Raw genomic sequence first — 27,686 nt, forward strand, 5'->3', positions numbered from 1 at the left:
CTTACAAAACAAAACGCTTTTATTTGGTCCTTGGAGCCTGAGTGGAAACGGCCTATGGAGTCATCGAACAAGGAAGGGACTGATAGCTGATAAAATAGTCTCTGTGTTCGAAGAGCTGGTCCTATTTACAGGGTTAAAAATATTCACAGCTCAGAGTAAAAGGAGGCCCAGAGGGGAAGGGAATGTTTCTCTAGGTATAAAAACCCTCGCAAGCCCCATGGAGGCAAGGATAGTGGGTGTGTGAGCTGCCCACTACCTAAGGGGCTGCAGGACAGTGGCAGCCAGGTGGGGGGCCCAGGAAATGACTCAGGCGTCCGTGTGGCAGATAAGGGCTCTGATCTTGATAAGCAGCTAGGGGAATGCTGGGCAGGTGGGCAGCTTGGCTCCCTCATCTAGCGAAGGGAGTAATCAGTCACACCTTACGTGTGCCTGTAATGGGACTGGGGTGGGATGTCCTTCTTTGTGGACAGACTGAGGCCATGGGACAGTGCCGATTGTGGCCAGGGAAGCTAAGGACAAAGCGCTTCTCCAGACAGCCGGGCTGGATCTGGCATCCGACCTGCCACCCCATCATGGCTTCGATCCTGGCAGGTGCTCCAGGAATTGCATAGTGTTGCAGGAGGGGCAGCTGTCCCCAAGCCCTGGCTGATGGCCATCAGGCATCTGCTTCCTGCAATGCGCTGCTCATACGCCAGGGCTATCAGGACCCTGCTCATTAGGCGAGGAGCTGGGCTTGGGAACAAACCAAGGGGGAAGCGGCAGATCGGAGCCCCCACAAAAGGTTACCCAGGTTCTCAAGGCAGGATCATGGCCTCTGAGCCCCCAGATTTGGTTCTGTGAACACATATCTGGGATGCCTCTCTATAGCAAATGACCCCATATTCACAGGCAAGGGCAGCCCCATTTGGGCCTTGGCCACCTGAAGCTGTCCCCAGGGCTCAGGATAGAAGAACTGGAATGAAGCCCACCCGGCTAGAGGTATTCTCTGCATGGCAGCTGGGAGGCCTGGTGGGGGACTGAGGGTACTTGGGGTAGAGGAGGAGGGGAGGGAGGCCCAGGGGAGGCTGTACCCTGTAGCCGGTAGCTCCCTGGGCAGGGTCCTGAGATTCTGGTTCAAGCATCCTCCATTGGGGGTCTCCCTCATAAAGTGCATGTAGGGGAGGGCAGGTGGGTGGATCTGCACATAGCTCCTGCCCTAGGGAACTGTAGTCATAGTGGCCGGGGTCCATGTAGACCAGCCACATCAGGTGTGAGTGGGGGGCTGTGGGTACCCCTAGAGGCTGTCCAGTCGCTGAGGAAGGCCTGGGCTGCCTTGCGATGTGCCAGGCGGTGGGTGATGGAGAATCCAGCATTGCCTTCCAGCTGGGACAAGATCACCAGAACCTGCCTGCAGGACAGGGCTAATGAGAACCAGTGGGAGACCAGGGCCTAGGGTAGGGGGAAAAATAGCAGGTACCCACCTGTGCAGGGGTGGGACACTGTCCTGGGTACGCAGGCTGCCACGTGTGGATACCACATTGAAGCTGTCGGTGCAATCACATTGCACGTGCAGGTAGGACTTGGGGTGCCGGTTCTCCACTACCACGATGAGCCCCGCCCAGCCATGAGTCAGGTAGTAGCAGGTCATGCCCTCTCGGCCCTGGGCACAGGCACAGGGTGGGTGGGCCAGGGCTGGTGGTTGCCCACCCGCTGCCCTCCCCCATCAGGACCCCACCCACCTCATGCCGCTCGCCCCGGCTCTCAGTGAGCAGGATGATGGCATCGGCCAGTGTGGTTGGCTGCGCCTCCACCGGCTCCACCATGACCAGCCTGGAGCTGTACACTGCGAGTACGTGGCCGGGTGGCTCGGGGGCACCTCGGGGGACCCCTGCTGAGGGGCTGGAGGCTGTGGGGGGTGTGGATAAGGGAGCCAGCAGCTTTCCCGTGGGTGGGCTTTGGGGCTCAGAGGGTAGGAAGGTGGGTATGGGCCTCATTTGGTTGGGGCCCTTACCCTGGGCAGGGGGCCCTGGTGGAGCAGGGTTCCAGTGGTTGAAGGCACAGCACACCACAGCATACTCGCCAGGCTCCAGCATGACATCACAGTTCACAAACTTCTTAACAGCACGTTTGCTGTGGGCCAAGAGGCGGCCCAGGCTCAGGCGGCCACCAGTGCCAAAAGTGGCCCGGAACACCAGGATGCACAGATCCAGGAGGTGACTGTCTACTGAATCCGAGCGCCTGGGGGCCAGAGATAATAGGCTGGGTGCTCATGTGGCCATAGCCATGAGCTTTTAACTTGGTATAGTGCTCAACCTGTTGCCTACCTGCTGCCCTCCTGGAAAAGGGCAAACTCCAGAGAGGCACGCTCCAGCACTGTGAGTGCCGTCACACCCACTGGTCCACTGGCAGTGCTTGGGAAACTTCCCTGAACTCGTGCCTCCTGCCAATCTGAGTGTACCTTGCAGATGTCCACAGAGTCAAAGTACCTAACAGTGAGGAAAAAGGGTGACTGAGCAGAGTGCAGCCCAATGCTCCAGCTCTGGGATGCAGTGCTCACACTATGGGCCTTTGTTGCTCCGTTTTCAGCATGCATGGCAGACTCCCTGCTTCACTGCTCTTGGTTGTCTCCTAGCACTCCCTCCCTGCCCTGGGAGCCCCTGGCATCTCTCCAGTAAAGGACTGATAGGCAGGAAGCCCTTCTCTAGGAGGCAGCCCTGCTATGGTCCCCAGCTGGTGATGCTACCGCAATCAAAAGGAATTGACCTCATCAGCAGGTGAAGCCACGGATGAGTTCAAAGCTGAATGAACAGGCTATCAAGAGGTAGTACCTGGTTGGAGGAAGTAGGACACTGGAGGCCTGGTCTTTGAAGGGCATACCTAGCCTCTTCCTGTCTGTCTCTGCTTCTTGGAGGCAATGAGGTAAGCACCTTTGCTCTGCCATACCCTTCTGCCTTACCAGATCGATTGCAATGGAATCAGCTGATCATGTGCTGAAATCTTTGAAGCCATGAGCAAATTAAGTTTTGCTTTTGTTTTTGAGATGGGGTCTCATATAGCCTAGACTGGCCTGGAACTCATTATGTACTTCAGGAATTTGGGATCCTCCTGCCTCAGCTCCTGGAGCATTGGGATTACAGATATGCATACTATCATACCTATTGACTCCTGCTTTTAAACTGTTCCTCTCCAGTATATGTCACAGCGATAGTGAACTGACTGTTTCTTGAACACCATGGGGGTGCAGAATCACACACCTAAGCCCTGTTTCATATAGACCTAAATTCCATGGCCAGACCAAGAGCTGCCTTTAAGAGGTCTGCAGGAGCTGGGACATGGACAAGTTGCTTATCTAGACCAGCTCCCTGAAGATCTGGCCATGGGACAGGTGAGGGCATCCAGGTACCTGATAAAGTCACTATACTCCATCCAGAAAACACCCTCGCTGCTGCCATGTGGCATGAGTTCAGCTCGCAGGTGCCCTGGCCAGTGTGGCCACTCATCCGACCAGCTGCCATTCCAGGAGAAACGGCCCCATGGGTTCCGGAGTCGCAGGAGCCTGTAGATCACAGGACTGAGAACCAAGACTATGTGCCTTGTGTTCACGCACTTGTTCACCCTCAGCCAGTTGGACCCTTACCTAGAGCCCTGAACATCACGAACATCCAAGATGGAGTAGGCATGGCGGGGACGCAGACCTAGGCTCTCATAAGCAGCATCATCTACCTTCATGTTACCTCCTCCACAGGAGGCACCCATGAGGAACCTGTGTGGGTAAAGTGACGTTGGCTGATGGAATGGATAGGTAGCAGGGGAGATGGACCTTCTTGAATGTGGGGTATAGTCTGGGACCCACGTGACATATGCTTTCATGAAGTACTGGCCCACTATGGATGAGCTCAGAATGCCTGGGCTAGAACAAGCTGGTTTCTGAAGGCTTAGGCCTGAAATGGTTCAGCTGGAGGCAGGGATTTTGACATCCACTACCAGGCCCAGGGCTTCTGTAGGTCTCTGGGTCTAGACTCTTCTAGACCTTGGAAAAGGGAGTCAAGATTCCCAGTGCTGGCCATGGTGTGGCACATCTCAGAACACCTCCTCCCACTCCTCAGGGCTCCTCTGTGGACTCTTGACTTCCCTAAGTGGGAAGTAATGAGATCAGGGCTCTTCCCAATGTGGCTACCTAGAATGGAGTACCAGTTAGACTTCTTGGCTATGGCTAGCTGCACTAGAGCACCATGTTAGCTGCAGGCAGTCTGAGGGCACTGCTCCCCACCTCTCCCACCACTCTGCCTCTTTTCTCCTCGCAATGCCACAGACCATGGCAGTGACTGTCTCTTACCCAGCCTCCTTAGAACTCAGCATTTTGGCCCAGATGAGGTCAGTGTCAACAGGTTCCTCTCGGGGGTTAGTGGAGCTGACCTGCAACGCCAGGCTCTCACAGGGGGCACCGGTGAGTGTGGCCAGGCCTTCAATGGCACGCCCTGCCTGGAGGGCAAAGTAGGAGCCGTGCAGCTTGGCCAGCGCTTTCTCAATGAGAGCCACCCACAGCTGCTTCCGCTGTGCCTGGGGGAGGGATCAGAGTCATAGGCTGCCTGGTTTCCTGACCCTGCCTCCCACCTTGTTGTCCCACCTGTGAGAAGAGCAGAAAGCCAGCTTCATCGCAGGGCAGCATGTCATCCACCAGCACTGTTGTCCATGTACCATCCTTGCACAGCCGCACCTGGTAGGCACCCTCTGTGCATAGGCTACGTGTGACCATCACCCTTTCCACGAGGTCGGGACGTTCAGCCAGTACTGCCAACGCACTCAGGAACCTGGATGGAGCCAGACAACTTCACAACATGCCCAGAACTGGACCAGTAGCCACCATCCTCCCCTGAGCCTGTCTGTCCCTGGCAGGAACCTGGAGCCTCACCAGCAGTTCCCCAGCAGCCCCTGTAGGATGTCAGAGGGCCTCAGGGTGTGGAAGACTGACCACGGAGTGCCGTGGTCCCTGAAGACAGAGCAGTTGATTTCGTGGGGCCGCAGCCACTGTCTCACTCGCTGCTGGACGCTGTCGCCCACTGGGAAGCCGACAGATGCAGGCCCGGGGGGGAAGCTGTCATCCACAAAGTTCACACTATTCTGCAGGGACCATGGCCGGACACTCAGGCTGGGCAGGGCAGCCTCAGGCCCAGAATGATTACACTCTACCTTTTGGGGGAAAGACCCCACCCTCCCAAGAGAGCTTTAGAAGGTTGGGGTGGGGCTCTTGCACATTATACCAAACTTGGTGCTAGGCAACTCTGAATGGATGATCCTGAGTGGTCATGGGGGACACATGGCCTCCCTGCCCATGACACTGCAGGTCAGTGGCAAGAAGGCCACAGTTCCAGCTGCTCTTTCAGCTGACACAAGGGTGAGGCCACCCAGGGTTCAGGCTCTGCAGCTCATACAGAACACCAGGTATCCCAGCCTTGAGCTTTACCAGGGCATGCTGCCCTGTGTAGGACAGTCTCACTGTATCCCCTTCCTCCTCTGTGGGCTTCCACATGGGAGGTCTGGGATCCTCCTAGGCATGTGAGCTGAGGGAGTGTGACATGAATAGTGGAGGTAAATGTTGGTTACCTTGGGCCAAGCTAGCTCTCAGCCTCAGAAAAGAGGCTACTTACCTCTCTGCAGAAAGCCACTATGTTCTCCCAGAGTGCCTTGGCCTCGCCCTCGTCTGTCTGCCTCCGCTTTTCCACATGCATGCTCTCCCTGCGCCTCAGGGGTGTAGTCCCCCGGCACTGGGTCACTAGAAGCTGTGGTGTATGGCAGGCTGCACAGTGCTTGGCCCGAGGTGTGTTGATCAGGGTGCAGGCAGGGCAGGCCCACTGGCCCAGGCGATCAGGCAAGAGACGGGCAGCCTTATGTGCTGAGGGAGCTCGTCCACAGCAGCCAACACAGGGGCCAGGCTTGTCGGCACCACAGTCGGGGCAGTGGGTAGGGGGTTCACTGTGCTCCTGGAAACCATGCAGCTTGGAGCCACCACACACTGAACACCTGGAGGCTGTTGTGGGGTTCCTAAGTGTGCACCTGGCACATGACCAGGTGGTGAAGTCTGGGCTGGAGGGGCTGGCAGGTGTGTAGCGGACAGTGTCTCCAGCCAGGTCAATGACATCGCTGCACGACTCACAGCGGGCAGGGCTGCTCTCTGGGGCCTCCTCCTCCAATACACTCAGTCGCTTGCCTGACAGCAACTCCTTGCCTGATAGCAGCTCAGCGAGGCGGGAGGCCCCAGCTGCAGCTCTTCCAGGGCCCTGGGAGGGCCCTTTGGAGCCTGTGGAGGTCGAGGACTGAGCAGCCTCAGGCACAGGTGGCTGAAGCTGAGGGGGGACCTCCCGGCGGCTTCTGGGCACAGGGTTGTTCTGTAGGGTGGGTGAGAAGGGGCTGAAGGGTGGTACCCTAGGGGGCTCCTGGTCAGTGGAGGTGGGACCCTGGCTGGTAGAAGGAGAATCAGCCTCAGCACCTTCCCCAGGGAGGATAGGCTGGGATGGAGCAGGAACAACATGGAAGCCAGTAGGGGCCACAACCTCGGGAACCACCAGGGCCTCTGGGGGGATGCGAGGCAATGACAGTTTCCGGGGTCCCCCACAGGCAGAACAAGAGCTGGCCACTGGTGTGTTATGCAGTGTACAGCGCTGGCACGCCCAGCCACTGCCAGGCTCTGCCCCTTTGCCTTCGTCCTCCTGCTCCTTTTCTTCTTCTTCCTCCGCGTGCCCTCTGGCTGGCTCCATGGCCACTAGCCCTGCTGTCCGCACAGGGCCTGCTTCCTCCTTGCAGTTGCCCTTTGGTTCCACCAGTACGGTGGGTGGCTTGGGCAGGGCCCCATTGATAATGGGCAGCAGAGGGGCTCCAGGAACAGGCTCTGGGGTAAAGCCACATACTTCACAAGCCTCTTTGCCTAAAAAGTTCCGAAATGTACAGCGTGCACAGGGCCATTTCTGCTCCTCTACGCTGAGCCGCAGGATCTGGTCAAGATCTGGCTTGTGCCTGGGGGCCTCACAGATGGAGCACTGGCGTTGGCCGGCAGGGTTCAGGAAGGTGCAGCGCGCACAGGACCACTCCCCAACTGTGGCCATAGACCCAGGAGAATGTGTGTGGCTGCAAGGGAAGAACCTGATTAGTGAGGCTCCTTTGAGGCCTACGGTCACAATGTTCCATGGGCAACAGGACAACACTTTTCCATGGAGGGTGACTGGGACTGGGAGATGCCTGCCTGGCTGCAGAGCCAGCAACGTGGAAAGTGTGGCTAACTTGGGGTCAGCAATGTTCTGTTCTAGAACATGTTCAGGAGGGATAGAGGTGGGGTGGTCTTCAGTCAAGAACAATTTAAGCCTTTGCCCAGTGTGCATCCTCAGCTTTGTAGCCCCACCCATCCATAGGTGCCATGGGAGAACCCTTGAGTCCCACCCAGTTCAGGGAAGAATCAGAGCCTGGACCTGGGCATTCAGGCCTGTTTCTTATGGGCTTGGCACACTCCACCCCACTAGGCTTGTAGCAGGGTGGCAGTGAGTACTGGAAGGCTGTATGGATCCTTCTTGGAAAGGCCACCTGAGCACAGTGAGGATATAAAACAGACACAGGGTGAGCCTGGACGGAGGTTGAGGTTATGAGGCTTGCATCTTGCATTATCCCCACTACTTGACATTCTTCTGGGCTTTGGGACAAATGCATAGAGTACATGGAGTGCAGTCTCTGTGCTTGTGTGGAGGCAGGTTTCCTGTGCTCCTGGCCTGACTGCCTGCTCCCAGGACGGTTCCCTCAGGTGGATGGAAAGGGTGCTGGGCTCCATGACAGGGTTGAGCTGCAAATACACCTTCACAATACCCATCGTTTGAACTGACCACAGCTGCTCTGCCTCTAGGAAAATCAATTGCTTTTACAGCGGAGCACGAAGCTTATGCTTCTAACCTTTGGTTCAAGAAAAAGGAAAACATTATTCTTCAGAAAAAAAAAAATTCTTCCCTCTAAAATATGACTTGCCTAGGGACCCAGAGTTGGTTCTGATTCTACCTTCCTGTGTAGGCTGGGTAGCCCTAGGAAGGACAGGTAGAGAGATGCTTAGGCTCAGCTCAGAGCCTGGAGATCACCAGACCTCGCTCCTGAACTCCTTTACCTGGTGAGGGCTCATGGTTAAGGACAGAACACAGTGTGTGCCAGCAGAGGATGCCCCTTGACACCCTCTCCTATGAGAGCACTACTGTCTCCACCTGCACATCTACTTCATAGCACAAGCAGGATGGGTATCCCAGAGGGTCCTAGTGGGCCACAGTGAGTCTGATAGGTCACTTCCCAGGAATCTCCTGAGGGAAGTCAATCCTCACGAAATGTCCTAGGGGACTCTCGGGGCATTCTCTGATTCAGCCCTAGGCCACTGACCATCCAGGCTGAGGAAGGTTGTGATGGTTAATTAATGTTTACTGTCAACTCAACTGGATTTGGAATCACACAGAAGACACATTTGGCGGTGTCTTTGAGGGTATTTCTAGAGAGGTTTAACCAAAGACAGAGGACCCACTCTGTAGCCCAGGCAGGCCTCAAAAATAGGACTTCCCTACTTCTTCTGAGTGCTGGGATTAACACCATGTCCCACCACGCCTAGCCCAGAAAACTCACTCTGAATGTGAGCACCACCATCCCATAGACTGGAATCTTAGATTAAATAAGAAGGGGGGAGGAGGGCCATTAAATCTGATGACCTGAGTTTGACATCTGGAGACCCTCATGGTGAAAGGAAAGAACCAACTCTCATAAAGTGTCTTCTGGCCTCCACATGTGAGCCATGGCATGCATACACACACACACACACACACACACACACACACACACACACACACACACACACACTATAAATTAGTATTTAAAAGAGAAAAAAAGGAGGAAGCATGAGCTTCTTTACTGCAGACAACACAACCAGCTGCCTCATGCTCCCATGGCCATGCCTTCCTTGACTAATAGACTATATACCTCTATGGTTTGAATGAAAATGGCCTCATAGGCTTACATATTTGAATACCCAGTCAGATTTTCTGCACGGCCTTGAGAAGGCACAGTGCTGTGAAGGTAAACTCCAAGATGCAATGAACACCCACGATACTGGAAATGCCAGGACATAGGATGTCTGCTGAGGAGAGCTGCAGGAACAGAGTGGAGCTGGCTTGAGAGGCAGGCTGTGTGTGTGTGTGTGTGTGTGTGTGCGCTGTGGATGGCAGAAGGCTGTTAGAGTCTAGATAATGTCACAATAAGCTACAGGTGCAGGACAGAGTTTGGCATTTGACCCCGTTTTACTCTGCTATGCCCCATTTCCTCTCTTTTGCATTGAGGCTGACTTGAATGTTGGCATGAGCCGGGTGTGGTAGCTCATGCCTATAATCCCGGCACTCAGAAGGCAGAGGCAGGCAGGTCCCTCTGGTCCCTCTGAGATTTCCCTGACTTCCCCCGGCAAACCTCCTCCCTTCACAATGGAATATGGACCACAGAAACATGAGCTAAAGAGTCCTTCTTCCCTCACGGTGCGTCTGTCAGGTGCTCTGTCCTAGCAAGAAGAAAAATGACTAGGGAGAAGTCCTGGTGCTCACTCAGCTCAGGGAACAGCTGGGGTGGCAGGGTCTGGCTTTGGCCCAGCTGAACCTAAAGCCTGGCCACTGACTGGGATGAGAGGTAGGTAGGGGAACCACATGGGAAACTCTTAGCCAAATCAGAAGACTCCATTTGTAGTATAGGACAGCTCCAAAGAAAACAAAGTCTAAAGATCAAACTTGTTCCTGAGAAATAGGACAAACTGGCCAGAGGCCAAGCTGTGGGTCTTCTGTAACCAGAAAAATCTGTCAAGACCAAGGAGTCTTAGGACAACTCTGGTCAGCTGTGTGCTATGAACCTCATAGGATCCCTATCCTTCAGCATCCTTGGTTCACTTGGTTAATGCCCACAGTCCATGGCCAGTCCTATACTGCAAGGCCTGGGAAGGGACCCAGGGCTAAAGACCTGAAGTCTATAGGCAAGTCTATCACCAAAGTCTGCAGCAAAAACCTGTGTAGAGCTGAAGACCCAATAAAATCTGTATACAGACTTTGGCAAAACCCCTGAGGAACTCTCCACACAAAGGCTAGAGTGTTGCTAGGTGGCAGAGTGCTTGCCTAGCATGTATGAGATACTGGGCTTGACTCCTAGATCCAGAAGTAAAAAGAAATTTAAAAGGGTTTTTGTACTTGATTTTCAAGAAATCTCAACACAAACACTCCTAAATCACAGCACATGAGCTCACAGAAGTAATTCCAACTCTTCAAGACAGGCTCACAACAGAGAGCAAACTGAGTCAACTGCCAGAAGTCTACTCAAAACACTGGCTTTGTTCTCAGCTTCCTGGGCATCTCCACACTCAGACCTCATGCACAGGGAGGTGACAGGCTCCAAAGCTGCAACAGTCTACCTGAGGAACCAGGGAGTGAGCACCCAGAGGACCTGAAAGTTGCTGCATCCTGCTGTGGTCATGGCAGGAGTCTTTCCCCAATAAAACTACCAACCTGAGGAAGCACTGGGAAGCTACTCATTAGCCACCAAAAGATGGATGCCCCTGACCAACAGAGCAGCTCCAAGCCTTACCCTTGCCAGGTTCTTAGCCCTAATTCGTGCTCAGGGTAGACTGTCCTGAGGGCCTGTATAAGGTGAGAGTAGTGTCTACTCTCCTAGGCTGACTATAGTCTGGCCTGCTCGGTTTTTCTGGATGGGTGTGTCCTCCTTGTCTCTGTCCCTGGGCAGCCAATGCCTGAATCAACTGTCTACTGATTAACCAGCCAGGTGAGGCTAGACATAGCAGGGTTCCTGTAATGGGCTCTCAAGTGGGTGGAGGAGGGAGAAGGTGCACCTTGACCTGGGCTCAGCTAGTGTGAGCTGCCTTTTTATCCACACAATGGGGGTTACCCAAAAGGAGAACAGTAGCTATGCTGGAGGCGGTAGTCCTGAGAGGTGAGGGGCTGCGATGGCTGCTAATTTCTGCCCCATGCTTCTCCCCGCCCACCTAGCACCCTGTAAGAGCTGGGGAAAGGCTGCTGTTTCCCAGGCTGTGTTACTTCTGTGTGAGTGCACACATGTGGGGAAGGAGTCCCGAAGGGTGGTCACAGAATAGTGTCACCTCCTGCCTTCCTGCCATTCGTCTAGGCCTGCAGCCCTCTGATGTCCATCCTCTCTCTCGTTTGGATATGTATGAACTCTTCCAGATCATTAACACTGTTGATTTCTGACTCAACCTGGATGCCCGTGGGAACTAGTACTACTGGGGACACCTATTTAGGAGGGCCTGGCAGGAAGATGGAGCACTATGGAGTGAAGACACATCTTCAAGTCTTGGGTCTCGCTCCTCTTTTTTTTTTTTTTTTTTTTCCAAGACAGGGTTTCTCCGTGTAGCTTTGGAGCCTGTCCTGGAACTCACTCTATAGACCAGGCTGGCCTCGAACTCACAGAGATCCACCTGCCTCTGCCTCCTGAGTGCTGGGATTATAGGCGTGCACCAACTCTGCCTGGCCGTTCTCTTAATCCTACCTCCTTGTTTTATCTCAGATGAACTTGTCCAGCCAAACAATTCTAGATGTCTTTAATTTTTTTTCCCCCTCACATAGCCCAAGCTGTACTTGAACTCCCAATCCTCTTGTTTCCACCTCTAGAGTGCTGGAATTATAGGATTGCACTATCATGCCTGGCCACAGTTCTGGATTTAAAAACCTTGTGATTGGTTTGGGGATTCAGCTCAGTGGTAGAGCGCTTGCCTAGCAAGCACAAGGCCCTGGGTTCAATCCTCAGCTCAAAAAACAAAACAAAACAAACAAACAAACAAAACACCCTTGTGATTTATTTATTTATTTTGAGCCAGGTTCTCTCTTTGAAGCCCTAGCTGTCCTAGAACTCACTATGTAGACCAGGCTGGCTTCAAACTCACAGAGATCCACCTGCCTCAAAAATCTTGTGCTTTAAACACACACACACACACACACACACACACACACACACACACACACACACACATTTAATTTCATGCATATTTGTGCCTGAGAGTATGTATATGTACCATGGACATGCTGGAACCCCGAGAGGTCAGAAGAGGCACTGGATCCCTAGAAACAGAGTTTCAGATGGCTATGAGCCACAGTGGGAGCTGAGCCCAGGTCCTCTGGAAGAGTGGTAAGTGCTTCAACCATTGTGCCAACTCTACAGCCTCTTGAATCTTGTGCTTTTACTTTTGTCTTTTGAGAAAGGGTCTCCTCACTCAGTAGCCCTGGCTGGCCTGGAACTCACTATGTGGCCCAGGCTGCCTTAACTGCTCAGCAATCTTACTTTGCCTCTTGCCTCAGCTTGCCAAATTCTGCAGCTATGGGTGTGATACACAATGCTGAGCAACCCCCCATGCCCCCCTAAAAAACCTCACTTAAAAATTAAACAATAATGAACCTTGCACTTTCATTTACACACTTGAACTTAGTAAAAGTGTGTAAATGTAAAAGTAGGAGAGCCATCCACCCATGTGACATGTACATGGTGACATTCTCTGCTGGAGCACTGCTTACTGACACAAGACTGAGAAAACAAGTCTAACATATAGCCTCAGCACACGAAGCCACAGTGTGGGCCTAGCAATTCTACTCTTAACATTTTTTCCTCAGGAGACACATACATACATATACACACACATATATGAAAACATGAGATGTTCAACACCATCAGCCATCAGAAAAATGCAAATTCAATCAAGTAAAGCTCCACTGCACACCCTGCAGGGTGGTTAGAGTCAAAGACAGATGATAGGAAGCATTATCAAAGTCAGGGGCACCAGAACCCTGCCAACACTGTTAGTGGGAATGTAAGTGGGCCAACCCTCAGACAGCAGTGTTTCTCAGAATGTTGTATAAACTTACCCCAAACACAGCAGCTCCAGATCAGGGATATACCCAAAACAATTAAACAGATGCCCACATAAAACCTTTAGCATGAATGTTTATAAGCAGCCTTATAAAAGCTAAGTGGAAATAACATACTATTCATGAGCAGACAAGCCAAGGGTAGCTTATTCTTACAACAGAATACCACTGAAGCATGTAAAGGAAGGAGGTCCATGCTGCAATGTGGATGAACCTTAAGGACAGTATGCTGAGTGAAAGAAGCAGCCAGTCAGACACCCAGGTCACATGTAAAATCTTTAGAAAAGGTAAACCTACAAACAGGAAGCAGTTCAGTGGCTACCTGGGGCAAGTGCAGGGATGGAGTGACTGCACACAGGATCTCTTTTAGGTGCAAACTAACTTATAAGGATGTTGGGACAAAGCTATGAATTGGTTGAAAAAGACCTGAACATACATTAATAACAGGTGAATTTGATGGTGTGTGAAGTTTTATGTCAACTTGATACAAGCTGGAGTCATTTTGGAAGAGGGATCCTCAATTGAGAAAATACCCCCACTATTTGGCCTGTGGGCAAACCTGTGGTACATTTTCATGATTGATGGTAGATGTAGGAAGGCCCAACTTAATGTGGGCAGTGCCACCCTTGGACTGGTGGTCCTGGATGCTATAAGGCAAGCTGAGCAAGCCAAGAGGAGCAACCCAGCAAGCAGCTCTTCTCTATGGCTTCTGCACCAGTTCCTGCCTCCAGGTTTCTGCTCTGAGTTCCTTCAGAGGTGGACTGTGCTGTGAACTGTAAGCTGAAATAAACTCTTCTCTCCCCAGTTGATTTTGGCCAATGGTGTTTTATCACAGCAGTAGAAAAACTGAGACAGTGTATAAGTCACATTCCAATAAAATGGCTTAAAGGAGTTACAACTTGTATCGGTGGAATTGCCTGGAGCATCTTGCAATACTAAGGGGAAGCGGGCACTGTCATGTCTTCATGCACATGAGAAACAGTGCAGTACCCCCACTTGCTTCAAGGTCCCTCCATAGTTCTGTTTGTCCTGTCTCTCTAGATCTTGAGTTCCCAGTGCCTGAGTATCCCAGTGAATAGAGTGACTCAGATAGATACATTCAGACTCAGTGCCTCCTTCCAGCAGCTCCAAAAGGTCACTTGTCTGCCATCTCAGAGCTTAGTGTTAAAGGCACCTCAGAAGGCAGTCTCTTGTCTGTGTTCTATGCCCAGCTAACTTCCTATGCCCGGCAGATGGGTAAGTGAGCTGATTTGTAGAAGTCACAGCCATGCATTTCTCTGAGTAAAGAAAAGATCAGTGTTACCTGGGTTCTCTAGAACAGATCTACTAGGTCTGCATCTTCTCTGAGGTAGAGTCCTAGATATTTAGGGGGTGCCAGAAACTCTTCCAAAAGGAATTAATGACATGACATGCATGCTGTGGAAAAGACTTGCAGATAAAGGCAGGCCCCTGTGGTTCCTCACAGCCAGATGGCATCCCTAGAGGCAGCCATACTGGAGCATAGATATGTACCATAGGCTGGGAAGGGAAGCAGTGTTCAATTCTGACAACCCTGTGAAGCAAGCCAGCACTCTTAACACATCCTAGCTAGCTACAAGGTCTGAAGTCATCAGCCCCCTAGGAAGGGGGTCTCCAGACAGCCTTCACAAGAATTCAGCAGGCCCTGGGCAAGCACTGTTCAACAGTGGGCCATAGTAGAACCTCAGGCAAAGGAAAGTCCCAGACCTGCCAGCCAGGAGCAGCAATAACCCCAGATCAGATGAGTTCCTGCACCTTTAGGGGAAATGAGCTGCCAGAGAGCACTGATAAACAAAAAGCCCTGTTCTGAGCAAGCATCTGTGCCAAACAGGGACACATTGAAAGAGCAGTCTCCTGCTTAAGACCCCTCAGGGTTGCCCCTCCCCACCTTCTTACCTTCGGGCCCGGGGACGTGGGTGCTGTCTGGTGACCAGAGCACTTCCCCAGACAGTCTCCCCAGGGCCGCTCCTACACCAGCCAGCTGCTGCTGGGGGTCCTGGGTAGGGTGGCCCCCCAGGGAAGCCGTGGTCTGACTCCGTCTCGGCAGCCAGGGAGGAGGCAGAGCTCCCCATGGCCCCCCTGACAGTGGCCACGTAGAGAGCAGGGCCTGGTCACCTCTGGCCGGTGGCACGCGAACGGAAGCATGGAGAGAGGAGAGTGCCCACACCGGAGAAAGGGCAGCCGGCTGGTCAGTGAGACAACAACAACAATGAACAGAATAAAAAGAGAAAAGAAACAGTGTGATTCACACAGATGAAACTCTAGGCCCTGAGTGAGTTTCCCAGCATGCCAAGTGGCCTGGAGTACACAGGGGAAAGTGAGGTTCAGGGACCTAGGCATGACTTTAAAGTACTCAGCACTGTAGGGCACATCCCACAGACAAGCCCCACAAGAGAATAGGCCACAGGCCAAAGGCCAGCACCAAATGGAGCTGCAGTTCCCTGACTTGTGGTGTATTAAGGTTTCAGGTTATCATCCTAATCTGAAAAAACCCATCGTCCCCTCAAACTTGTCTCTAGTCTTCAGAGGGCTTTATTTCCCAGTTAGGAGGACAGTTTGCTTTATTACAGAAGAAACTGTTAGGGAGACGTTTAGCCCACAGGGAAGGAAATAGCGAAGGAGCAGAGGACAGAGCAGGATGGTACTTGATGATCTAAGAGGTCAGGACCAAACTGTGCCCTTAGAAGAGCAGCAGCTGACTGTGTAAGCACACACCTACCAGACAAATGCCAGGGACCCTAAGAAACTGTCCATGCATGAGCTAGAGAGCAGATGCTTGTGCTGCAGGGAGAGCCATTTTACACCTGCTGGCCAAGGGTGGTGTGTGTGTGTGTGTGTGTGTGTGTGTGTGTGTGTGTGTGTGTGAGAGAGAGAGAGAGAGAGAGAGAGAGAGAGAGAGAGAGAGAGAGAGAGAGAGAGATAGATAGATCTTTGGGACAGGGAGGACTTGGCAATTGGGGAGATCAACACACATGAGAAACTGGATGTGTGGGGGTCCCTCTTTGGGCTCTAGGTTAAGGTGTGTAGCTCTGCTACCCTCTGACTGGGTAGAGCACAAACTCGTCCTGGTTTTGGCAGTTCCTACCCCTGGGTTTCCTATCACTCACTGACAGCACATTCTCTGGCTTCTGAGTACGCCTCTATAACACTGGCTCTGGTATTGGGGTGTAGGTGAGGGGAGACTGATATAAGGAGCTGAGAGACAACCTACAAAGTACTGCAGATTCAAGAGACAGCCCCACATGACAGGTAACAGCCTGTGTAGTGCCTTTGAGAGTCAGCACTTGACATCTGAGAGGACCAACAGAATCAAGCCCAAACCCTCTCCAACACACCCAGGCATGGGGCCAGTTAGTCCTGCAACCTTTCACCAAGAGGTTTCAATCAGAACTAGCTGATTCTCCCATGAAGCAATGTTTCCCAACTACCTTCTGAGTTAGCATGTGAGAGGCTGCTTTTGTCAAGGGACTGGCCCCACTGGCTTGGTGACTGACTGTGTGAGACTTGAAAGCTTTTAATTCATACTTTGGAATGGTTAGAGAACAAAGCAAGCCAGGTGGTGATGGCACATGCCTTTAATCCCAGCATGTGGGAGGCAGAGGCAGGTGAGTCTCTGTGAGTTCAAGGCCAGCCTGGTCTACAGAGTTAGTTTTAAACCAGAAAAAAGAAGAAAAGAAAAGGAAAGGAAGAAAACAAAGGAAAAGGGTAGGAGAAACAAAACTTACGTGAACTAAAACTAAAATGTCACACACACACACACACACACACACACATCCTTTTTCTGGAGGTAGGGTCTCACTATGTAGCCTAGGTTGGGTTTAAACTCAGGCTCCTCCTGCCTCTGCCTCCCAAGTGCTGTGATCATAAGTGTTAGCTACCATGTCGGCTTGAAATTCACATTTCAGTGTCTACAAATGGGTTTGCTAAACAAGGTTGTGCTCATTTATTTACATGCTGTCTGTGGCTTCTCTCAGAGCTCATAAAGCACAAGATGCCACGAGTCCTCCCCAACTGTTCCTTTAGGGAGGGCTGGCCGGTCCAGACCAGACAGTACAGTACAGTACTGGTTCAGGCTTTCTGCAACCCACACAAAGGAAGCACAAGGAACTAAGAGAGGGCTGGAGATCTGGCCAGAACACACAGTGGAAGAATTTCCACATATGTCTTCTGACCTCCACATATGATAATAGTAATACAAAGCTCAAAAAAGAACAGACAGAGCTGGGCATGTGCATGTCTGTACCCAGCACTAGGGAGGCTAAAGCAGGCAGATCGGATCTCTAGGCCAGTCTGGGCACACACTGAGACCCATCTCAGAGATGGACAAACAGGGGCTTTAGATATGGCTCAATGGCTAAGAACACTTGTTGAGATTGCAGAGGACCTAGGTTGGATTCCCAGCACCCACATGATGCTTCCCAACCATCTGTAACTCCAGTTCCAAGGGATTTGACATGCTCTTCTGACATCATTGGGTACCAGGCACACATTCACATATGCAGGTAAAACATTCATACACATAAAATAAAACAAATGAAATCTTATAAAACCCCACAAAAAGGGGTTGGGGATTTAGCTCAGTGGTAGAGCGCTTGCCTAGCAAGTGCAAGGCCCTGGGTTCGATCCTCAGCTCCACCAAAAAAAAAAAAAAAAAAAAAAAAAAAAAAAAAAAAAAAAAAGAAGAAGAAGAAGAAAACCCCACAAAATAACAAAGATCAGGTGAAAAGACTTTAGCATACTTTGTTTAATCTAACATAGCTAGAATGTTGTTTGTCCTGTCAGTATGAAATTTATCACAAATGATGTTACTGAGTTACTAAATATCCTTTTTTAAAAAAGATTTATCTGTTTATTATGTATACAGCATGTATGACTGCAGGCCAGAAGAGGGCACCAGATCTTGTTACACATGGTTTGAGCCACCATGTGGTTGCTGGGAATTGAACTCAGGACCTCTGGAAGAGCAGCCAGTGCTCTTAACCTCTGAACCATCTCTCCAGCCCCTAAATATCCCTTTTCTAATCAAGGTGTCTCTTGGGACTCCCCAGCCCTCTCAGGGCGCTACTAAGTAATCTTAGCTAACTTCACACTCTTATTGCCTTTGATTATTTTCTTTCTTTCTTTCTTTCTTTCTTTCTCTCTCTCTCTCTCTCTCTCTTTCTTTCTTTCTCTCTCTCTCTCTCTTTCTCCCTTTCTCTCTTTCTTTTTAAAGATTTATTTATTATGTATACAGAAGAGGGCACCAGATCTCATTACAGATGGTTGTGAGCCACCATGTGGTTGCTGGGAATTGAACTCAGGACCTCTGGAAGAGCAGTCAGTGCTCTTAACCTCTGAGCCATCTCTCCAGCCCGCCTTTGATTATTTTCACAGAGAGTCTTACAATGTAGCCTATACTGGCAGCAAACTCCCGATTCTCCTGCCTCAGCTTCCTGAGCACTACAATTACAGGCATGACCATGGCACTTGGCCCTAATCAAGCAAGATCTTTAGTCTGTTTTCTAGCTCAGTATAGACATGTCACTTCATGGGACTCAGTAGCCTTATGTGCTGGTGGCTTTGTATGGGGCATCAGTTAACTAATGGTGACAGGATTCTGTTCAGGGGCCCAGCAACACATACTCCATCAGTATACCTGCCTCCTGTGCTTGTGTCCGTGCCAGAACAACTCCCCCAAACTGACAAGCCCTGTGAGAAATGTACCCCAGCATTTCTAGTGCTCCTCTCTTATTCAAACCCTGAGCAGGGAGGGAAGGAAGAGTGCTGGAAGCTGAGCTCAGCAGAGATGCCCATGGGGCAGAAACCGCTTACAATAGGGTCTTGAGGTGATCTAATGCTAACACTGGGCCTTGCCATGTTCACCGTGAAAGCAGGCACTAATACTCATAGGCTGTCTGTCTGACTCCAGGAGGATTACCTGTTCCTCCAGAAAACACTAGAGTCCTGCATGGGCTTGAGTGCTGTCTGCCTCACAGTTCCTATAATCCCTACCTACCCCTCTTGTCATCCTGTCCAGAGCCTATCCTCCTCCTGCCTCAGTGTTTGCTCACTGGGGATGCCTTCCTTGAGCACAGTATCTCTTGGGAGCATGGAGACAGCACATTCTTCTTTTGCTAAGTGTGCAGAACAAAGAAAGGTAGGCAGAAGAGCAATCAATGCTCTCAGGAGCTCTCCATGCTACTGTTAGGGAAGAGTCAGTCCCTTGGTATGCCGAGGAACACTTATCTTGATGAAGGCCCACTGAAAGATGCTGTCATAGTCTTAGTACTCCCCTCCCCCCCCCCCCAACACACACACCAGGGAGCAGTTGGCTACCAGTTCTTTGTTGACCTAGGTGGCCCTCTAACCTCAAGAAGCTGGCATTAGTGTGTCTCTGCTTGTTTTGAGACAGGGTCTCATGTATCCCAGGCTAGCCTAAACCATCATGTAGCCAAGGATGTTCTTCCACCCTGATCCTCCTGCCACTGTCTCCCAAGTGTAGGATTATAAGCATGTGTCACCACACCCAACTGTACACGTGTGCCTCTTGAAACCCACCTTCCTTCTGCTGGCCTTTCAGGCACAACCGTAGGCCCCAGCACCTTCTTAGCCTTGGTGGTTGGTAACTCCACATGTGTGGTAGGCAGCTGTGTAAAAGGTTCTACAGGCCTTCCTTCTGGGTTCTGACAACTGTACTCAGAGACCACTGGAAGGGTAGAAAGGAAATCCAGCAGCAGTCCTAGTTAGAGAGAGCTGGCTGTTTCTCTGGCTTGGCCAACACTCTATAGAAGTAATTATCACACCCACGCCACTTTGCCAAGGACACTGGGACCTTCTTTGAATGAAGGACGCTGGCCCCTCCCAGGTCTCCTCCATCTAGGCCAGAGCACTCCAGTATAATTAGCATGTAGTAACAGGCAGGGACACTGAAGAATGCCAACACAGGTGGATCCAGTCTTTGTTCACATTCTGATTGCCTAGGCTGTACTGCAAAGAGAACAGGAAGGAGAGGGCTTCATAAGAACATAGCACCGCCCCCACACTGGGTGGCAGACCTGAGCCACCCCAAAGGCTGTCCTCTCATACGGGGCTTGTTGGTGGACAAAACCCACTCCCTAGTCCTGAAAGCACTTCCTTGCTCCTTCTTTGGCTCCAGTTTGTATGATTAGCCAACACCCTTTAACCGCCACTGCAAGTCAGGCTTTTAGGTTAGACCCAGCAAACAGTGATTCTCAGAGATCCCTACCACTGACACTGTCTCACTGCTACATGACTTAAGTGTAACCACATCAGCCTCCAACAAGAGGCAGTAGGGGCAGGGGTACTAAGGACCACAAGACTTGAGAAATAGGTTCACCCATCCTCTCAGCCCTGGGGCTTATTTATGCCTTTCCCACTCCAAGACCTACTAGCCAGTTCCTCCCTCATTTGCATTTGGGAATTGTTCTACTTTTAAATGGGACAGTGGCCTAGATCTGGCCTCAAAGAAGCAAGGGAGTGGGGATGCCACTGCTCTGAAAGACAAAGTATTAATTATCAAGATGTATTAGCATGTCCCCAGCCTTGGTGTAAGATGATGGTCTCTGCATATGCTGAGGGCAGCTGGAGAATAGCCCTCCAGGACAAGCATGAGAAGACAGGATGACATGGACTCTGCAGAGAGCCACACAAGGGTGTACTCTCAGTCAGGAGGCTAAGTCCTCTCTGCTGTCCCCAGCTTCACCTTCAGCTCTAAGGGCCCTCTGAGAGAAGTTGTTGGTCATGACAGCCCATCTGGAAGTAGGTCACGGATGCTCAGGGCTGAAGGCTGGGTGGGGACTAATCATGGTTCTCACAAGCCATGAAACCTAAGGGCTGCAAACCCATGTGAGGGTCCCCTGGTATATCCTGTCTTTTTGTCCTACACACCACAGCCAAGTCAGTACTTCCTGCCCAGAGCTTCCACGGATTTGTGGGATGCCTCATTCCCAGAAGGACAATCTGGGGATATCAACCAAGTCAAGGCCAGGAAAACCTACTGTACCTTGTGTTTCTAGAGCTCTTGGTATAGGAAGTACAATGTTTCCCTATATCCCCATTTGGGAGTACCCTCAGCACAGTGCCCAACCCCAGGGAACAAGAGTAGAATGGGGTTTCCACACACACTGATAGAGAAGCTATCACACAAGTCCTTCCTCTTGAAAAGCTTACAAAGGGCCATCCTCTGCCATTGTAACTTCAGTAACCCCATACCTTCCTCTCTTGAGATAGTGGATGGTAAGAGAAAGCAGCAGTCCTAGCCTCACCTGGCACCAATAGCTACCCACCATACCTTAGTGCTGTACCCACCAGGGAAGGACGCAGCCAGTCCAGATGTGAAGCCAAGAACAAGCCACTGTTGAGATGAACTCTGTCCAACAGACAGCTGATATCAAGGCCAGCCCTAAGGAAATGACCTGGGAACAGGAAGTGAATTCTCCCTCCAAGAGACAAGGCTAGGATCTACCCAAGAGGAGGACTCAACTCTGTGAGAACTGGCTGAACAGCATTCCCTGAAGATAGGTGGAGTGCCTCCAAAGAAATGGACCCCCCTCAGCTCTTTAAGCCTCTTTTTGGCCAAGATACCCTATAGTGCAATAACTCCATGTGAGTGCCATTGGCAGGCCATAGTGGAGACATCTCAGGTGGTATATCCAGGAGAGTATGAGGCCCAAGTGACAGGACCAAACCCCACTAGCACAACTTTTCCAAAAACAGTTTCTGCAAAGCCAGAGAACCCAGCTGGCAGAGCAGGGCAGCAAGGCAGAGAGAGGGCTGGTCACCGGGGAGCACTGGCCTAGAGAAAGGGGCTCTTCCCTCCCACCTAAGCACTTCAACTCTGCTGCTCCATCCACCAAACCAACCAACAAGCCACAGCACTTGATAACTAGCTCCTCTGAGGTCACACAGATGACAAGCTGCCAATGCGCCTACACTGGTGTTGCTGCCTTGGGAAAGGGCCTCTGAAGAGGCTACCACTGCAGTATTCACCAAGACAGCATGCTCCTCAGGGTTTGGACTCTGGCCCAGGAATGCCAAATGCAGGCTTTGGGATTATCTGCATCTTGACTGGCCATGTGGCTCAAGCTCTGCCCTCTTCTATAGTGCTACAGCTAGAGTCTCTTGGAGAACTTCATCACTGCCCCACCTAAGCATATGCCACACAGGGACTCTTTAAAAAGCTGTGTCTGTTCAACAGCCAGAAACCACAGGGGACAACATGGTTTGCTGGCTCTTCACTGCCATTGTCACAGGAACCGACCTGTCCCACGGCAAACAAGCCTGTGGCTAATTCTACATTGTAGGACAACAGAAGGGGTTATTCAAGATCTTGTCTTGATGTTCCTCAAGTTGGCTCTGCCCTTGGGCAGAGTTCATCTCCAGGGCTAATGTTCAGTAGTAGTTGGCAAGGAAGCCTAGGCTGTCCAGGTACTGCCAGGGAACTGCGCCCAGGTTGGGGCAGGGCTCAGGGGAACAGCAGAGTGTCACCAAGATTCCCTGGACTCAGGTCCTGGCACTGCTCAGCCATTCCAATTGCCAATGGGTAGCCACTGTTCAAGCTGCAAAGCTCTGCTTTTTTCAGCTCCTGCTTGCTATGGCAGATGCTGTCATGCCAGGCAGATACTCCTAGGTCCTCATCCTGCACTTCCTTTCTGGGCCACTGCAATCTCCTATACTCTCTTAGCCACTGCCTTCTCATCTGAACAACACTGGAGACAGTGGCCATCACCCGCCATCTACACACAAGAGGAAGGGTGCAAGCTGAACTGCTAAAGAGAACCAGATAGTCTACTGAAAATGAAAAACTCCACCTAAGGGCCAAGTGTAGGATAAAAGCTTTAGGAAGAAGAGTGCTGTCCTACACCCTCACTCCTAAATGGGAGATGAAGCCAGAACATGTTACAAAGTAGTTCTCAACCTTGAGTTCTAGATTTTTTTGTTTTCCATTTTTGCTCTCTGGTGACCAGCCCTCTGCCTTGCTGCCCTGCTCTGCCAGCTGGGTTCTCTGGCTTTGCAGAAGTACTTCCTGTTCTCCAGCTCACATGCAGAAGTAAAAAATTGAGGCTGAAGTGAGATGTAGTTGTGCACACCTTTATCCCAGCACTTGGGAAGGAGGCAGAGGCAGGTGAATCTCTGAGTTCAAGGTCAGCCTGGTCTATAGAGTGAGTCCAGAACAGCCAGGGCTACACAGAGAAATCCTGCCCTGGCAAACACATGCACACAAATGCTCACACAAATTCAAGGCTGGGCCTCAGAACAGCAGTGGGGCCTCCAGCTGTAGACCCACTCTGAACAAATAAGACACACTAATCCTGCTGGGGTGAACTATAGCAGTTCTTGAGGCTGGGATTCTGCATTTGGCCTCTGAGGCAAGGATAGTCTGAGGCATCTACATGCTGGCCCTGATGCCTCTTGGACAGGGAAATGGTTACTGAACATCCTTTTGTGTCTCTGGAGTTGCACATTATCTTCATTAGACCTGTCCCAGAAATTATGGTTTTCAAAATGGTATTGCCAGGAAAACAAAAGATTTCAGTTTTAGCTCACAAGTTCAATGTTGTTTAACGTGAAATACAATTTTAAGAGAAAAGATAGAAGGTAGCCTGGTGTCCTTGCCATGGACAAAACAAAAATCATGGGCACTCAAGCTCACTGCTGGATTAGGACCGAGGAGGCCATAGCACATCTCTCAGCACTTCCTTTCCCACTAAGCTCTGGCCTTTCCACATCTGCAGAAGACAGGGGCTCCAGAAAGCTGTAGAACTCACTGATTTTTTCATCAAATGGTGTATGGTCAGCAAGATCAAGAAAGGGACAGAAAGCCATTTTTTTTTTTTTTTTTTTTTTTTTTAAGGAGCTAAGGATTGAACCCAGGGCCTTGTGTTTGCTAGGCAAGCGCTCTACCACTGAGTTAAATCCCCAACCTCCCAAAGAGCAACTTTTTAAGAACCATGGAGGAGGGTATGGGAGCACCCTCTACAGCAAGGAGTACTCTGCTGCCTTCCTATCCTGACTATTAGCAGCAGGCATGGCTGCACCTTGACATTTTCAAACCCGAAGCTCTCTCCAGCTTAGCAACTAGGGAAGTGGGGAAGGCAGTATCAGGGAAGCTGAGACATGGGATATGCAGCAGAAGAGCCATGACTATGCATTTGTCAGTACAAGAGAATTGAGGCCAACATAAGTATTCCACTTGGTCTCTTAACATGGAGACTTGAGCAAGCCTGCCCCGTGCCTGTGAATCCTTACAGAGGGGAAGCTACATTACTGGTTTCCCACATGGAGCTAGTGTAGAAGACTACAAAAGAATAGTCAGGGTATCCAGCATCTTATGATGACTTACCCTAGGGTCCCACACTATCATTCCTGTATCTCCACACTGTGGTAGAGTATTTCTGTCCTCTTATAATTCCACCCCTGAAAACTGTAGGTCCAGCCTGGGAAGCAACATGCTGCCCACATCAAGATGCTCTTTGGTCCACTGGTCACAAGTTTTCCACACAGCCATGCTATGATCCACAAAGTGACAATCGTGTGGCTAAGCTAGTTTCCCAGCACAGCCTCAACCCACAGCTTCCTCTGCCTCCTTTCAGTGGCACTTATGCAAGGGTCATAGGCTGGTAAGTTCACTCTAAGACTGAGAAACAAGATGAGGCCAGGGGCTTGTTTCCACAGAGATCACAGGCTGCCCTTTTGGATCACAAGATCTCTTCAACTTTAGAAGTCAATTGACCCAACGCTACCAATGGCCAGCAGCCAACTGAGGATGCTCATTGGCTACCTGCTCAGTGTAGAGCTGGACTGAATTGGGTACCAGGACCTGCCAAGAAATAACACACATGACTTGAGTAGGGGAGACTCAGGAAGCTGGGTTGTCCCCAGTAGAGCCCTGGGGATAAGCCAGAAGGATATCAGAGGTATAGAGGTCAAATGGCTCCAGATAGCCAAGACATACTGCCAATATGGAAAGGCCAAATGGCAGAGACTGCATCCAGCCTGAGGAATCAGGAGACTAGTTAGAGCTTCTGGAACCAGGAGCACATGCATTTCAGAATGCTCTTTGCTTGTCAGGTGACATAGCCAGTATAAAGTGGGGACCAGAGGACAGGGTAGTCAAGAGATGCACAGTCAGGAAAAAGAACAATCCCCACCCCTGGGAAGGGGAGGGGTAGAGACAGGAAGTCCCCTTTTCTAGGCTCGAGCACAGAGCCTTAAGACCATAGCTGTGTTTCTCACATTCAGCCTCCCAGGCCAGGCAGTGTGCAAACCAGGACAAAATAATGTGACAAGTCATCAGTGATCCTGGATTTCTGTATATGTGTTTTCCAAAGAGCTCAACAGCTTTTTCATTGATCACTTTTTTTCTAATCCTTTTTTTTTCCCATTTAATTTTTCCCTCTCAGCAACTGTCTAGTACAGTGAGGGGCAGTTGACATTAAAGACCACAGGACTGGACAAAGGACCACTCTACCTTTCTCGGGCTCTTAACTGATCAGCTCATCAACAGCATATATAGTGAAGGTTTTTAGGCCACCAAAAAGGCTCTTCTTCTCTCAAATGCCACCAATGTGGAAGCAGACTGTGATTTGGAGATTTAGAACTCCACCTATCCCTCCCCTGACAACTGCTGTCCTACAGCCTCAGTTTCCTCATCTGTAAAATGGGGCTGACCTGTTTTGCCTCGAGGCCTGGATAATGTACAGAAGGGGCCAGGAAGGCTTGGGAGTAGGCAAAACCTGGTAGTCAGAACTAGGGCAAAGCCTAGATCCAAGAACGGAGAGCAAAGTAACCCATTTCTCCTGGAGGACAAGCTGAGGCTCTACACAGATGGGCAACCACTCCTCTTGCTCTAAGACACCATGGCCAGCAGAGGATCAGCTACCTGGTGGAAACAAGGTTGCTGCTGTTCAGCTGGACACAATTGTGCTCTACTCCAGAACTGTGGTCCTGAGGGCATCCTGACAGCTAGACTCTGGAGAACCTCGGAGGCGAGCTCCACGTCGTGACTTCCAGTTCTCCAGCCTGGGACCGGAGGAGCAAAACTCACAGTTCCTTACTGAGTGGCGGTTCTTCCTGATGCATTTTTATTGCTCAACTGCAGGGCCAACCCCCAAACACCACGAAGGTTCTTTCTCAGGTTCTGGGCCTGGGTGTTTAGATTCCTGAAGCTCAGGAAGGGATCTTGTTATAGAGCCTAGGTGTTTCACGGTTCTGTTACCAGTGTCTAGTAACAAACTACAGGCACTCCCTCCAGGGAGCCTGAGAGCCAGCGCACAAGGGCCATCTGGCCACACAACGGGGTTCCCTGATCAGACCGAGGAGGAGGCCCCTTTTCAGACAACAAAAAGAAAATCCCGCAACTGTCAAGGGACAAACTCTGTAACTTTCCCGGCCTACTGACGGGCCCACAGAAGCAGGAGGAAGTGTGGGATGGGAGGGCACACAGGACGCCCTACGCGCCACTCTCGCTGCCGCCCCAGGGAGCTGCAGGTTTCTGCAGACGGTGCCCCCACTACGTACACCTTCGGAGAGTGTGGGCAAGAGGGCACTCAAGGACAGGCAGGCACTGAGGGTCGCCCGCGGCTGGGGTTCCGGGGCTGGCCTGGGGTGACCCACACGACCAACCCCCCCACCTCCCCGAACCTCAGCTTGCCACAAGCCAGGCTGCTGCTCCCAAGGAAACACGGAATATCCGGGCTGGTGGCCCGAGGCCGAGCTCTAAGAGTCCTAGGCCGGCTGGCCCGCCGCCTACCGTGGAACTCACCTTAGCGAGCCAGCGGCGCCTCCTCAGCGCTCGCGGTCGGTCGGGCTAGGCGGGCGCGGCCCTGGTGCCGGCCCTCGGTCGGTTGACCCACAACTTCTACCTGAGGGCACTGAGGCCCCCTTCGCGCCAGCCGCGATGTTCCGCCGGCTTAGCGCGTTTTCGGCCCCAAAGCGCCAGTCTCGGCCCGGCAACCTTACGCCGCCTCCGTAGAGCCCGCCGTCCCGCCCGGCCCACCCGGTACGCCTTACGCCTCCTCCGTAGCGTGGCGCCCAGCCGGGGCCCGCGGCTACGGCGCGTCAGGGGCGCACGCGGCACTGGGAATCGCGCCGGGACTACGATTCCCACAGGGCAGAGCGACGTCGTTCAAGGCACGCCGGGAGTTGTAGTCCACGGACCGCCCTAGTCTTGTCCTCTTCCCCTGGTATGTCGCTCTCACAACGCGGGAGGAGCCGCGCAGTCCGCCGACTCAGGTGCTACCCTCATGCCAGCGTAATGAGGTGCGTTGGATCCGGGGACATAATGGACTACAGCTCCCAGGATGCTCTGCGAGGGACTTCTGGGCAAGGCTCTGTTGGGCATCCTCGTCGCCTGAGTCTCCCTGCGCCAGGGGCGATGTCAGTAGTCTGGATCACGATTGTACTAGGTCTGAGGAGGTTGTCTGCGGCGCTGCGTCAGTCTGTCTGCATGGACTGCTTGCTCTCTACCTCTACCAATCCCTTCACCGACTTCTGTCCTAGTGGTCTGTAGTAGCAATCGTTCTGGACCTACTCGGGTCCGAGGCCTGTGCTTACTCAATTGTGCCAGATAGGCGCTTCACTTTTCCTAGAGAAACACTGGCACCTAATTGAGACATCTTCCCAGGTCCTCTGAGTGATGTTTACAAGAGCCCCCAAGCTATTTCCCTTTTGGAGCCCTATGGCTACCAGAAGTAACGGAATTACTCCTAGCCATTTGTCCTCTGCAACCCGGAAGATGCACTAAGAATCAGGCTGCACGTA

At 51.6% G+C, this 27,686-nt stretch overlaps 1 protein-coding gene across 8 annotated transcripts; it reads right to left on the minus strand.

The window, feature by feature from the left end:
• On the minus strand, positions 1 to 27,327 carry Capn15 (calpain 15). 8 transcript variants are annotated; one of them, XM_036195356.1, is made up of 13 exons: positions 26,689 to 27,015; positions 14,823 to 15,111; positions 5,628 to 7,101; positions 4,892 to 5,100; positions 4,607 to 4,790; positions 4,316 to 4,539; positions 3,617 to 3,742; positions 3,383 to 3,535; positions 2,304 to 2,465; positions 1,991 to 2,217; positions 1,719 to 1,885; positions 1,461 to 1,639; positions 1 to 1,387 (listed from the first exon to the last, which is right to left on the minus strand). In XM_036195356.1, the coding sequence occupies exons 2-13, from the start codon at positions 14,996 to 14,998 to the stop codon at positions 1,210 to 1,212; spliced, it is 3,459 nt and encodes a 1,152-aa protein (XP_036051249.1). In that variant the 5' UTR covers positions 14,999 to 15,111; positions 26,689 to 27,015; the 3' UTR covers positions 1 to 1,209. The 8 variants fall into 8 exon arrangements, 7 of the variants coding, with proteins under 7 accessions (XP_036051249.1, XP_036051246.1, XP_036051247.1 ...); XM_036195354.1 differs by adding an exon at positions 19,464 to 19,892 and having other exon boundaries at positions 2 to 1,387; positions 1,719 to 2,217; XM_036195353.1 differs by having other exon boundaries at positions 1,719 to 2,217; positions 26,689 to 27,327.
• Positions 27,328 to 27,686: the final 359 nt, after the last annotated feature.

This window comes from Onychomys torridus, chromosome 8 (genome assembly GCF_903995425.1).
Source record: "Onychomys torridus chromosome 8, mOncTor1.1, whole genome shotgun sequence".
Taxonomy (NCBI): Eukaryota; Metazoa; Chordata; class Mammalia; order Rodentia; family Cricetidae; genus Onychomys; species Onychomys torridus.